The 15,333-nt window shown below is 37.8% G+C and overlaps 1 protein-coding gene across 1 annotated transcript; it reads right to left on the bottom strand.

Annotated features, from left to right (window-relative positions):
* Nucleotides 1-12,309: 12,309 nt before the first annotated feature.
* LOC145819545 (uncharacterized) lies at nt 12,310-13,227 on the bottom strand. The gene is made up of 2 exons (XM_082913521.1): nt 13,116-13,227; nt 12,310-13,043 (listed from the first exon to the last, which is right to left on the bottom strand). Exons 1-2 carry the CDS (start codon nt 13,225-13,227, stop codon nt 12,310-12,312), a joined length of 846 nt encoding a protein of 281 aa, XP_082769647.1.
* Between the last annotated feature and the right edge of the window lie 2,106 nt (nt 13,228-15,333).

The raw sequence follows: 15,333 nt of genomic DNA on the forward strand, positions 1-15,333 counted from the left end.
AAGCCTTGGAATCCAGATCACTACGTACTGCTTAATCCGCCGGATTAGGTTGGTATATCGGTGTCTTGCTGAGGTACCCTTTTTGACTAAGACTGACCTAGTGCATATAGTAAACTCTATCAACTTCCAACTTAGGATAGGATGTTCCCCCATGCTAGGATATGTGATCCACTTGTGTGAATAGTGAAACCCTAGATCATGTCAAAGCTAGGATAGGCTAACCCTACCCTTCATAGGGATGTTTGTTCTCATTCCTACCATGTGCAATGTTTGGGATCTAAGGTTCTCAAAATTCTAAGCAGTGGTTCAGGCATTTTATTTTGAGGGGTTGAATTCAGTGTTTCAACATGTTGTATAATGATCAATTGAGCTGAAATGCTACTGAAATTCTGATTGAGGGTTTCGTTATTTTTGCTAGGTAGTCGTAGCACTAAAGCTTCAAAACGGCCTAATATCCCCCCAAGTTTTGTGGACTCGCGTTGGTAAACTTAGTAGAACTACAGATTTGGTTCAAGGACAACTAGTGTTGGTTTCTCTGCTGCTAGTACAAAGAGGAAGGTTAAAACCTCATTGTCAGAACCTCGCCAACTAGAATTTCTAGGATCTATGATGGACCCACTTCCAGTGGTAATGGATCAACCTCCATTAGTGATGGACCCACTTCCAGTGTAGATGGACCAACCTCCAGTAGTGACGGACCCATTTCCAATAGTGACGGACCCACCTCCAATAGTAACGAACCAACTTATGGTAGATATAGCAGACATGTTTTTGGCCCTTCAACGAAGCATGAAGTCTATTACCATCAAGGTTGCCGCCAACAAGGAGGCTCTTGTCGAATTATAACGCTCGTCTGAGGTGTTTACATCTCATCCACCCCAAGTGGTTCATCTGATTCTAGAACGACCTCTCCTAACTGGGGACCTTCTTGAGCCCAACATGCAAGAAGACTTGAAGGTTCATACACAACCAATAGGAGGACTGCTTCCCATGGATATCGGTGGAGTTGACCCGACCATGCTAAGATTAGCCAAGTTGGAGAAAATGTTCAAAAAATCACAAAGGATCAACTCCATTCCAGACATCAAGGATAGGCTTATAGAAACAATTGTAAGGTTGCCCGAGCGGTTCAAAATGCCACACATGGATAGATTTGATATGGCTGTTGACCATATGGTCCACATTCGCCTTTTCTCGGATGTTCTAAAACCCATGGGCTTGACTCAGCCTCAAAAACTTTATTTGTTTTGAGAGAACTTTATCTGGTGTAGCTGCCATCTAGTATCCTAAATTAGAAGACTTGGTAAAATAGAGTATGGAGGAGTTAGTTGAGGCTTTCATCACCTAATATTCTTACAACACCCAGATTGAGGTAACCACTCGGGAACTGGAGGCAACCCGATAAGGGCCCAATGTGAGCTTTATGGCATTCATCACTAGGTAGAGGGAAAAAGTAGCCATGATGACAAGCTGACCTTTGGAAAAAGATTGAGTCCGTATGGTGGTCAAAAATCTGCATGGAAGATTACTACAGAAGATGATAGTTCTTCCCCTCTTCAATTTCAAGGACCTCCATGAGCCTGTGAGAAAGATATGCACTCACAATTTCAATGCTATTCCCGGTAGTAGCACAGCTGCTAATGCCATACCCTCAGAAATCAACACTGTCACCACAGCCATTCCCTTCGCCAACCCAGCCCAAACCTCAACCAGAGCATTCACCCCTCTTTGTATGTCCCTCACCAATGCCATGAGGATATTGATAGAAAGAGGGTATCTTAAACCTCTTGACCCTTGACCACTTCCTGATCCACTCCCAGCCAAACATGACCTTGCCAAACACTATGTCTTCCACCATCAGCCCAAACATGACACTGATCATTTTTATTGTCTTCGTCATGAGATTCAAGGTCTCATTGACAACAAAACAATAGCTCCACCTCAAAAGCCCAATGTCACCATAAACCCATTGCCACCCCATGACAGAATACCACCACTTCCCAATGTCAACCTAATCCATACACTACCATCCACCTTCAACCCTAGCATATACATCACACCTTCCCGTTCATCCAAGCCTAAGGTGCTTATTCCAGAGAGCGTTGGTTTATTTATGATATATGCACCTCGATTCCAGCCAAAACCTCTTGGTGGCAGATGATTTAGAGCCAAAATTGGGCATTATGGCAGATAGTCTCACGGGCATGCACTTTTCTCTTTATGGTTTTCTTGAGCCATTGATTGATCAAGAAGCAAAGAAACACTGAAGAAGTTCTAGGTTTGACACTAGCTGAATCTATGATAGATTTTGAAACTAGCGCAGTACCAATAAACTGAGGGGATATTGCGATCATTTCTGTGGTCGGGGATGGACCACCTGCTGATTGCACACATTTCATTCTAGACATGGTGGATGACACACACTGTATTTAGCAATTTGAGAATGATTTCATTTCACTTTTTGAATTTGATGTTGAGTCAAAGTCTGGTTATTTCAAGGGTGATAACCCAGACATCACTATCCTTTCTGTGTCTGTCTTTTCTTTTCCTCTGGAGTCTGTTTTAACCATTGACCTAGAAGTTCTAAATGAAAATGCAGTAATTTTCACCTACTTCTCTGTGCCTATAAATCATTGCATTGACCAAAACTTTTCAAAAGTTTTTTCGAAACTTTGATTAAAAAAAGAATGAAGGAATTTCTCAAGATTTGTAAATTTGATCGACTGGAAAGAAGAGAGGTGTGCTAAGCCCTTGCTGGATGAGATTAATGCTGTTAATGTGGGTATTGAGAAGGATCATAGATCAGTCCAGATCGGTTCTACATTGTCTTCAGAGGAGCATGAATGACAAGTCACTTTATTAAAAGATTTCAAAAAATGTTTGTGCGTGGTCCTGCGAAGGCATGCTTGGAATTGATCTTGAGATTGTACAGCATAGGATCACTCTCGATCTTGAGACCCGACCCCTTAGCTTCTGAACCTTGTTTCAGAATGTTCAATGATCAACCAGAGTATGAGGTTTACATAGCCGGATTGAAAGCAAGCCTTGAACTAGGGGCAAAAATGTCAGATGTGATCAAAGATGACTTGCATAACTAGATTGGAATTAGCCCTCGGATTAGCGGTAAAATGGTCGGATATGATCGAAGATTCAAACCCGGTTGTTTCTCAATGCAATGGATACTAGAAAGAAAGTCAAATGCTTGAATCTGAGAGAAAAAGATTTAGTACTGAAGGACAATCGAACTCCTATCCATGACCCTAGGGCCAAATTCAGACCCAATTAGCCAGGTCCTTACATAATCATGTCTATCTAGTCAAGAGTAGCAGCCATTCTCATGGGTTTATATGGCCTAGAGATCTCACAACCAACTAACATGGACATGCTACAAAGGTACTATCCTTAAGAGACTCACTAGGCCGAAAACACGGAAGGGCGATCCAGGCAAATGTTAGAGTAGAAAAAAAAATAAAAAATGAAAAAATAGAAAAATAGAAAAGGAAAAATGAAAAAAAAAATTAAAGAAAAGCTCGCAACGTCGAAAACCTAGAAGGACGACTTTGGCAAAAGTTAGAGCATAAAAGGAGAGTGTTAATACCCGAGTGATCCTTACCCCCTTGAACTATGTAAGGCCTAATTCCTATCTTTGGGATACATAGGCAGCTTCATCTTAAAGATCGGCCCCAACCATTTTCAACTCACTCATTTCGTCCATGTTTGATTGGTGTATTGTTACTTGACCCGGCTGTTTTGTCCATGTTCAATTGGCTCATCTCTATTCGATTCAGTTGTCCTATCTCTTCATTACGGTAGATTCAGTTGCAAGACAAATCAAGTTTGGATTTGAGATTGTGCATCTCAAAGGGTTGATTCCATGTTGGTCGAGTAGTGGTCATTTGCGAAAACAAGTTTTGATGATTTTTAATGAAGTCGACTAATTTTCTCGAAAAATATTTCATTTTTTCAAAACCCAGACCATTCTTTGGACCAAAAAGAAATTTTCAGTGCTCACAATTTGATTTACATGATTTCAAAACAGAGAGTGGAACAAGCATGCTAATCTAACTCTCGTGTTGATCAAAATCATTTTACCATAAAGTAAAACAGAAAAGTCAAATAAATTAGCTAAGGGCATAGTCGAGTCAGGAATTCTGTCTTCTCCCCGTACTCTCGAGTCTCGTGTTCATGTTTCAGCCAGCCAGCTAACAATTCAGTCAGCAGTCCAAGTTGTTAGTTGACTCCAGGTGCTTCTTGTTTGTTTCAGCCGGCCGACCACTTGTTTAGTTGGCCTGTCAACTTTCTAGCCAGTTCATTTAGCTGACCGGTTAATGAATTAATTGGCCTGTTAATTTTTCAGCTGGTAGGACAGCAAATTAGCCAACTAGTCAATCAATTACCCGGCTGGCCAATTTTTGACATCTAGAATGGAAAGTTACAAAATTTGTGTAGGCCCAATGGTTTATGCTTTCGAGTCATGTATTGAGTGCCTTTCATTCTAACAAGTGTAAATAGGTGTGTTTGGATTGCTTTTACTTTGTTTTTCTTTTTTTAATTAAGTCATTTTTTAATTTTTGGTCCGTTGAAGGCTCAATGTCTAATTCAGAGTTCGTTACAATTCAACCATTCTCATATTCAAATTAGAAACAAAATTACTGATCAAGTGTTGTTCCATTCTTGCCATGACGTGCAAAAATGAAACTCATTTTATTTAAACTTCAGGGTGAACCCCTCGATCAGCATTACAAAATAAATAAATAAAATAAAAAGGGAAGAAAATTTCAAAAACAACAAAAGAAAAATCTAAAGCATTGGTGTTCCTTCCTATGCAAACAAAAAATGAAAAAAATACAAAAAGAAAAAAAACCAAGAAACTTTTTTCTCAGTTTCCAGCAGCAGCCCGGTGGCAAAGATAACAGACTTCATTCACAGACGACTTCATCGTTCGACTCTATCATCAATTGCCTAGACACATCTTCACTCTCTGGAGGCCTTTGAAGACTCTGCCTCGGCATTGGTAGAGCTTCTGAAAGAAATTATTTCCCGCCAGCCATCAAATAAAGGGTACCAAGGACCTCCAAATCGGGCCTCGGAGGTCGCCTGCCATTTTAACTCCTTGTTTTTCTTTTTCAGATTGCTAATCTCTGCTTGAGCAACCTTGTACATAAGCTGAAGCAAAGAGAGTTGGGTGTTTAATCGATGTACTTCACTCATCCTACCCTACAGCCGATGGGACAAAATGGAGATAGCGACCACAGTCTCCACAGAGGAGTTCAATGTGAAGTGGTTGGCATCAACATCAGACTGCACTGCCATCAGTTGCTCGACTAATAGCACAGGAAAACTGAGAACAGAGATAGGGACAGGGGCACTCTGTCGAGGATCAAAGGAGCTGGTAATCTCGATTGGGGAATCATTAAGGTCATGGAAGAGAGTGAGGGGATGGCAAGAAAAGGCCATGTTAGGAGGAGTATAATGCCAAATGAAAAATTTGCTGAGTAATGGCAAGAGGAGTTTGCAACTTTCTGCTCTGTCTTTCTTGAATGCCTCGGTTTACGAAAAAGCTGGAAAAAAAGAAAAAGTCAAGAGAAGAGGGATTGCCGAGGCAATCTTTGACAAACGAGGCCGGTCCAACTACTGTCGGTCAGGCACGCCATGATTGTTGAAATCGTACGCCGGACACAATGCTCAACGAAGACGAAAGAGGTAGAGAGAGAGAGAGAGAGACAAAAAGGGAAGAGAGAGTGATATGTATATAATATGTATATATGTATACCGTATATGTGTATGTATGTGTGTATGTGTCCGTGTGTATATGTATCTACATATACATATGTATCTGTATGTCCATGTATGTTCATGTATATATGTATATATATGTATTCGTATCTGTATATAATTTGTATACATATATTTTGTCTGTGTTTGTGATACGTATTTTGTATATCGTTTGTATCTATATATGTATATATGGTATGTATATAAATGTTGAAAACAAAAACAATTCAAAAAAAAATTAAAAAAAAACAAAAAAATTCAAAAGAAAATTTTGAAAGAAAATCAAAAAAAGAAATACAAGAAATCTTCAGAAAATCAAAAGAAAAAAGAAAGAAAAAGAAATAGAAAATGAAGGGAAAATTTTTTGTATTCATTTGTTGTGCATCCATCATACTATTGTTATACATTCATCATTACATATTGTATGTCTCACATTTCCCCTTTGTGTTTTTGCATTTACCATCACACTTGCACGATCTATTACATTTGTCATGCTTGGTTACAATCCATTCACATCACTTCAAACTTTTTAGATACAACTTTTCTTTTTTACCCGGTTGAAACTATCGCCCTATTTCATATTGAGGTATGGTCTAGGTCTCGTATATTGGTTAAGACCCCTTTTTCTTTTACCTGGTTGAAACCATTGCCTTATTTCATATCGAGGTACAGTCTAGGTCGTGTATATTGGTTAAGACCCCTTTCTCTTGTTACTCGATTGAAAACCATCGCCCTATTTCATATTGAGGTACGGTCTAGGTCTTGTATACCGGTTAAGAGCGATTTCTCTTTTACCCGATTGAAAACCATCGCCCTATTTCGTATTGAGGTACAGTCTAGGTCTCGTATATTGGTTAAGACCTTTTTCTCTTTTATCTGGTTGAAATCAATCCCCTATTTCGTATCGAGGTACAGTGTAGGTCTAGTTGTTTGATTAAAACCTTCTTTTCTCCTCTTATGTGAGTGTGTTTGGATTATACCCCTTTGTTATACTTCATTTGCATGAGGCTTGCCTCACCATATATTACATCTTGCATTGCATAAGTCATGCATTTTCAAAAAGAAAAAAAGAAAAGAAAAGAAAAGAATCCAGCTTTCAATTACATTAGCATATCATTTGCATGGTTACAACTATCACTATTGAATTACTTGGCTATAATCTATTCACATCAACATTTGATTACAACATTTTTCATCAGTTAATGCCGACCCCCTCTTTTGGGTTGTAGGTTAAAATTGCTCAGTTAATACTGGCCCTTTTTCGAGATGACGAAACCATCCCTTTCTCGGGTTAACGGTTCAAACCACCATTGGTTAATACATTCCCTTTTTTCTGTTGTTAGTTAAGACTATCCATCGGTTAATACCTCTCCTGTTTTGGGTTGTAGGTTAAAACTATTCATCGGTTACATTTCCTTCTCTTGTGAGTGTGTTTCAAATGTATCTCTTGTTATGCTTCATATCATTTGCATGAGACTTTCCTCGCATATTATCCATTGCATTGTATTGCATAATCATGAATTTTCAAAAATCAGCTTCACGAATCGTGTAAGTCCAGATTTTAATTGTATTTCGAGCATGTCATTTGCATTCTATCCCTGAACTACGCTAGTTCGATTCCTTGCAAATGGACACGTAGGCAACCCTCGGGTTCAACCAACTGCATTTGCATCTTGTCTGTTTGCCTAACTCTTACGGCCTTGTCAAAAGGGTCGTCTTTGGGCTTTGACATTCACTCACGTCAAGAAATGACTACGAGTTCTGTCAAAGAGGAGCAACTGTAGACACCTCATTTTGACTAACCCTAAGACTTCGGCACTTTCTTTTGATTACCCAATGATGAAAATAAGAATATGCTATTTCACAAAATTCTCAGTGGAATAATGTAATTTAAGCTTATATCCCAACCTTTACCTATTTTGGCCAAAATGTTTTAGATCAATTTTAGCCTAAATTTTATATATTTGGCCCGTTAAAATATATTTTATTAGTCCAATTATTTTTAAAAAAAATTTACATATTTTTTGTGTGTTTTTATATTTTTTTTGGGGCATTTGTACATCTATTTATGCAAATAATACCTTTTATATATTATTATATTATAAAATGCACAGTAATGTTACCGTGCACCTTTGGAAAATGTAACGACTCGAACCCGCCCTACAGGTTAGGACCATAACGGGCCAGTAATCATGAGATTACCTATGGCCTCAGACAGAAATTAGTCATATTTACTATTAATAGGGGGCCAGATGTGAAAGCATAATTAGAAATTTTGTCCAATGAGTTGTGCATATATGGCATTACAAAAACCTTGCACATTATATTAATAACTCACACCTTACATTCAATATCTTACAGCCAATATAGATATACATATATCTAAGATCATTCCAGAAACAGTCTTAGCAGATACTAAGTTATCTACTTAGATATAGACTTAGTCTACGAGACCACAAAAGAAAAACAGTCATAAAGAAAGCCTCGCACGGGAGGCGTCCATAGCAGACTCCACAATATCTGATTTCCTGAACGAGTTCACTAGGGTTGAGGCTGGACATCCCGCTGCTCACCTGCATACATACAAATAAAAAGTAAGCTCATGCCCAATGAATAATATGGAAGTAAAGGAGTTGAGTGAATGAGCCCATTTTTAACAGATAAGCATATATAATCAGTAAGCATTTTACATCAGAACGACTTTAGGTCCAACATGCGACAGAACAACGTTAAGTCCAAAAGATAGCAGAATATATAGTACAAGTTCAATTATTACTCAACAGAATGGCCTTGGGCCTAATAGTGTACAATATGACCTCAGGTCCACCAGTTAACAAATTGACCGATCGGATTCAGTCATCACTTATTAGTACGACCTTGGGTCCAAGCACTTACAGTATATAATGGCCATACAGTATATAATGGTCATTCAATTTTGTAATTGCATATCAGTCATTCAGTCTTACTAGAGATTCAGTCATATTATATCAGTCAGTTAGTCTTAACAGTGTTTCAGTCATATCATATCAGTGATTCAGTCTTATCAGTGATTCAGTCATATCATATTAGTGATTCAGTCTTATCAGAGATTCAGTCATATCATATCAGTCATTCAGTCTTATCAGTAATTCAAGGCCATGTTTGTTTGGATGGATATGAGCTTGGGATTGGACTAATAGTCCAATAAAATTATTAATCCGATGTTTGGTTAAACAATTGAAATAGAGACTAATTATTTTAAACTTGACTATTAGTTAAGATAGGATGCATAATCCAACGGATTCATAGTCCTAGTACTATTAGTCATGGGAATGCTAATCCAGTCCGCCCAAACAAACATGGCCCAATTGTACAGATAACACTCTTGTTAATATCACATTGTTAGTATATCGTTCAGACAGAAGATGGTAACTCATCTATGCTTATCAATCATAGGTTCAGAAAAGCTTACCACATGTGAACAATCAGAAATTAGAGTATAAGTAAAATATCTTTAATAAGATATTACTCACTGTGGTCAGATGGCTGAATCATCCTTGCAGTTCACCCTACATAATTCACAACACAATGGGTCAATGTGTGCCTAAGAATGCTTTGAAATGAAAAAGAACGGAAATTAGAATATAAAACAACTTTTCAAAATTTTCTAAAACAGGGCACTTCGCTTGAGCGCAACATTGGTCGCTCAAGCGAACCCCTTGGCTTGCAAAAGTACTGGATGCACGATTTTTAAGCCCAACAATCGCTCAAGCCAAGTACTAAGAAAAAGGATGTTCGCTCGAGCGCACAATCGGTCGCTCGAGCCACCGTGCAGTTGTCTAAAAAACTACTGGGGGCTCGAAATGTACGCTCGAGCCACCTTTTGGTCGCTCAAGCAATCTGTTGAATTTCTAAAATTTCCATAATTCTGTTTTGAGTTTCAAACTCACATTCAAGGCTTCAAACTCAACTTCAAGGTTTCAAACTCATACATGTCTTGTCCACTTGTGTATAAACACGCCCAAAAGCATACATTTAAAGATAACTTCAACCCATAACTCAAAATTCCATGAAAAACAAAATTCAATCTTGAACTTCATGCAAGCAGACTCATCTTTCATATCTTGCACTTTCAAGATTTTAAACTTAGAATTGGACTTCAATACATGACAATTCATGTGTTCATGTAAGATACAATTTTTAATTCAACATTGATTACATGATTCATGTTCAAAATTGAGGATTCATAGCAAATTCATGAATGCATGTATGAGTTAGTTCTAAAGTCATCACTTTTACTTCAATTTCTTTAGTTGAGCTCATTAATCTCTTGAATTCACAAATTACATGGCTTAAGCTCATGAATTGAGGTTCAATTACTCACCTATGAACTTCAATTTAGCTCAAACTAGCAAGAACTAGAGCTAATATTCCCAATTCTTGAATCTCCTTACAAATTCTTCCAAATGAGCTCCTTTCTCTCTAAAATCAAAGTCTCTCTCTCTCTCTCTCTCTCTCTCTCTCTCTCTATATATATATATATATATATATAGCTCTCTCTATAGAATTTTGAGTATAAAATATGTGTCTTGACTTAACTCTAAGCTTAGTTCATCATATATGTTCTCTTGATTAGCTTAGGCTAATTGAACATGATTAAGACTAATCAACTTCACTTAAATTAAATCAATTTAATCTAATTAATTTGATCTGAATCATTTTTTGATTAAATTTCACCTTAGGCTCTAAAAATCATTTTAATCATAACGATGCAGTCAATTTCGGTTTATGTCACCTATACGGCCCTCAATTTCAAATTATAATGGGAAATAGAACAGATTTCTCTACGGTGGACAGATAGAAATTCAAAAACACATATAATCACATAAGTAGTACCCAAATTCATATTAAGCACATAATTACAAGCACAATTAAAGGTTAACAGTATAACACGGAACAGGATTGTCGCATTCTTCCCTCCCTTAGAAAGTTTGGTCCTCCAAACTTATATTACCTCCATTCAGAAACAGATGTGGGTAGCGTTGTCGCATCTCATCTTTTTTTTCCCCACGTAGCTCCCCTTCGATAATGCTCTTTCCATTCCACCTTTACCATTGGAATGGATTCGTTTCTCAGTTGTTTCACTTGTTGGTCGATGATCTGTTCCAGCCATTCTTCATATTCCATATTCTCATCAAGTGCTATCCAGTGATAGTCTATAACATAAAACGGATCCCGAAGATAGCCCCTTAACATTGACACGTGGAATATGTTATGCATTTGTTCCATACTCGGCGGTAAAGCAACTCTATAGGCAACTGGGCCAAGTCTCTCCAGAATTTAAAACGGTCAAATTTCAGATGTCTCAAAGTCTTGCAAGATTTCATTCTATTCAGTAAGCAAGCAAGCCAAATTCCCTGTTGATTTTCTACTCAAAGCATCAGCAACTGTATTGGCTTTCCCCGAGTGATATTGAATCTAGAGATCATAATCTTTAATCAATTCTAGCCACCTTCGCTGTTGTATATTCAGCTTTTTTTAGGTAAAGAAGTATTTTAGACTCTTGTGATCGGTATAAACCTCACATTTTTCCCCATACAAGTAATGGTGCCAGATTTTTAGAGCAAACACAACTGCGACCAATTCCAGGTCATGCATTGGGTAGTTCATTTCATGCGGTCTCAACTGTTTGGAGCCATAGGCAATTCCCTTCCATTTTGCATTAACACACAACCTAGACCCTTGTAAGAAGCATTACTAAATATCACAAAAGTTTCCATACCTGAAGGCAATGTCAATACTGGTGCGGTAGTCAGTCTTGTCTTTAGCTTTTGGAAAGCAAATTCTCTCTCATTATTTCATTCAAACGATTGTCCCTTGTGTGTGAGTTGGGTAAGCGGTATAGCTATTTTGGAGAAATCTTTTACAAACCGTCTATAATACCTGGCTAAGGCCATGAAGCTTGGGACTTTCGTTACATTCGTCGGTATAGGCCAGTTTACAATTGCTTTAATTTTCTCCAAGGGTTTGCAATACAGTTCTCAAATGTTGCTCATGATCAATCCTACTCTTTTAGTATATCAAGATATCATCAATAAAGACTACAACAAACTCATCAAGATAAGACTAAAAAATTTGATTTATAAGATCCATGAATGTCATAGATGCATTAGTCACTGCAAAGGGCATAACAAGAAATTTGTAGTGACCATACCTTGTCCGAAATGCGGTTTTCTCAACATCTTATGCTTTTACCTTTAATTGGTGATACCCAGATCTCAGATCAATTTTTGAAAATGCTTGTGATCCCTACAACTAATCAAACAAATCGTCAATACAGGGCAAAGGGTATTTATTTTTTATTGTTACCTTGTTTAATTCCCGGTAGTCAATGCACAAGCGTAAAGTCCCATCTTTCTTCTTTACAAATAGAATCAGTGCACCCCATAGCGAAGTGCTTGGTCGAAAAAATTCTTTATCAAGTAAGTCTCGCAACTGTTCTTTCAATTCTTTTATTTCAATGATAGACATTATGTAAAGAGTTTTGGAGATAGACTAGGTGCTTGGTGCAACATCATTAGTAAACTTTATTTCCCTGTCCACCAACTCTCCTGGCAATTTATCTGGGAATACATTAAGAAATTCTTTAACAATACGAATACTATCTAGTTCAATTTTCATAGATTGCTCAGTCATCACACTACACAGATAACCCTGACACCCTTTCTTGAGCAATTTACATGCTTTCATTGCTAAAATCAGATAAGGCGGAGGCACTACCCCTTTACCCATGAATATAAACTCATCATGTCCTAGAGGTCTAAATATTACTTGTTTTGTTACACAATCAATGGTGGCATAGTATTTAGACAACCAGTCCATACCCAGAATTACATCAAAGTGTCTAATATCCAAAGACAACAAATCCACATATAAAGTCACGCTCCCAATGTGCATATTGCAAAAATGATAGATAGTCGTACACAACACAAACTCTCCAAATGGAGTAGATACACACAACAAATAAGGGAATGATTCTGGGGGTCTATTCAATCTAGATGCATATGTAGTAGACACAAAGGAATGTGTTGATCTAGAATCAATTAACACAAAAGCATCTTGGTTACATATAGTGATAGTACCTGAGACGACGGCTTCAGTATTTCGTGTGTCACCTGGGACGAGCGCAAAGACTCTTGCTTGCCTCATTATGTCTCTAGTAGTACTAGGTCTCACAGTGCTCCCCAATACAAGAATAGATCCAGTTGAGCTAGTGGATATATTAGTTTCTGACATTAAATTTCAGTCTAGCACATCAAAATAAGTAGGCAATTTCAGTACATTCACTCTTTCCAGGATACCATTACGGAGACCACCCTCAAATTTTCTCGCCTTTTTATAGTCGGTGTCGACCATAAGTGGTGCAAACCTAGCCAATTCAGTAAATTTGGCCTCATACTCAGCCACAGTCATATTGCCTTGCTTCAGCCCCTCGAATTCAGACACCTATCTATCACGGACACACTGTGGGAAATATTTATCATAAAGGAGCACAAAAAACTGTGTCTAGTCGTTGCCCTTGTTGTCATCAGGCATCAACATCTACCACCTTATTGCTTCATCCTCTAGTGTAAAGGTGGCCAACTATACTTTTTGTGTTTCAAGGCATGGGAATACTTCAAACAACTTTTCAATATCGAGGACCCAAGCTTCAGCCTTCAATGGGTCCACACCCCCGTGAAACAGTGGTGGCTTCATTTTTTTAAACTCTTTGGTGAGAGCTATTGTTCGGCCATCATTTTGTAAATCGTGCACAGGTTGTACCAGAGGTGGAAGTGGCAGTTGTTGCCACTACTATTGTTGCCTCAGTGTTTCTACCATGTCCTGTGTCAATCTTTCCATTCTGTCTACTCTGGCAGTAGAAGATTCTTCTATTTCATCGAATCTTGTTCTCACCATTATCTAATGAGACTTGCATTATATTTTATAGCGTGCATATACAGATAGGCAATAGTCCATATATCATGTAGTCACATAATTCAGGACACTTTAGCATATTCTTAAAGCATTCAAGCATATATTTAGCACATGAATGCTACTTAAGTCTTTTCTAAACACTCTATTGCTCACTTGGACAAGTGTGAGAGTTGTTACTCATGCTCTGATACCACTCTGTCATGACCCGAACCCGCCCTTATAGGTTAGGATCATAACCGACAAGTAATCATGAGATTACCTATGGCCTTAGACAGAAATCAGTCATATTTACTATTAATAGGGAGCCAGATGCAGAAGCAGAATTAGAAATTTTGTCCAATGATCTGTGCATATATGGCATTACAAAAACCTTGCACATTATATTAATAACTCACACCTTACAGTCAACATAGATATACATATATCCAAGATCATTCCAGAAACAGTCTTAGTAGAAACTAAGTTATATACTTAGATAGAGACTTAGTCCTACAAGACCACAAAAGTAAACAAAAGAAAAATAGTCATAAACAAAGCCTCGCACGAGAGGCGTCCGTAGGAGACTCCACGGTAACCGATTTCCTTAACGAGTTCACTAGGGTTAAGGCTGGACATCCTGCTACTCACCTACATACATATAAATAAAGAGTGCACTAACGCCCTGTGAATAATACCGAAGTAAAAGGGTTGAGTGAATGAGCCCTTTTTTAACAGATAACCATATATAATGAGTAAGCAGTTTACATCAGAACGACCTTGGGTCCAACATGCGACGGAACGACATTAAGTCCAAGAGATAACAAAATATGCAGTACGAGTTCAACCATTACTCAACAGAACGGCCTTGGGCCCAACAATGTACAGTATGACCTCAGGTCTAACAATTAACGGACTCACCAATCGGATTCAGTCATCTCTTATCAGTATGACCTTGGGTCCAAGCACTTACGGTATATAATGGCCATTCAATTTTGCAATTGCATATTAGTCATTCGGTCTTATCAGAAATTTAGTCATATTATATCAGTCTTTAGTCTTCTCAGTGATTCAGTCATAACATATCAATCATTCAGTCTTATCAGAGATTCAGTCATATCATATCAATCATTTAGTCTTATCAGTAATTCACTTGTGCAGATAACACTCTTGTTAATATCACATTTTTAGTATATCGTTCAAACAAAAGATGGTAACTCAATCACGCTTATCAATCATAGGTCCAGAAAAGCTTACCACATGTAAACAATCATAAAATATAGTATAAGTAAAATATTTTTACTAAGATATTACTCACTGTGGTCAGATGGCTGAATTGTCCTTGCAGTTGACCCTACATAATTCCTAACACACCGGTCATAATACAATTCAATCCATTCCTTAGTTTGCTTAATTTTCTTAGGCTTCTTTCTAGTTCTTTAATTCATTTAGAAAGCTTAATGTGTGCCTAAGAATGCTCAGAAATGAAAGAGAACGGAAATTGGCACATAAAACAACTTTTCAAACTTTCTTGAAACAGGGCACTTCGCTCGAGCGCAACATTGGTCGCTAAAGCGAACCCCTTGGTCTTCAAAAGTACAGGATGCTCGATTTTCATTCTCGACG

This window comes from Camellia sinensis, chromosome 1, assembly GCF_055761805.1.
Source record: "Camellia sinensis isolate YWXY chromosome 1, ASM5576180v1, whole genome shotgun sequence".
NCBI lineage: Eukaryota > Viridiplantae > Streptophyta > Magnoliopsida > Ericales > Theaceae > Camellia > Camellia sinensis.

Excerpts from the sequence above, each read along its gene's own strand:
- LOC145819545 (XM_082913521.1), bottom strand. The coding sequence starts at position 13,227 with ATGACTGTGGCTGAGTATGAGGCCAAATTTACTGAATTGGCTAGGTTT. Across the intron at positions 13,044-13,115 it reads TGAGGGTGGTCTCCGTAATG|AAACTAATATATCCACTAGC; the intron begins GTATCCTGGAAA and ends ATTTAATGTCAG.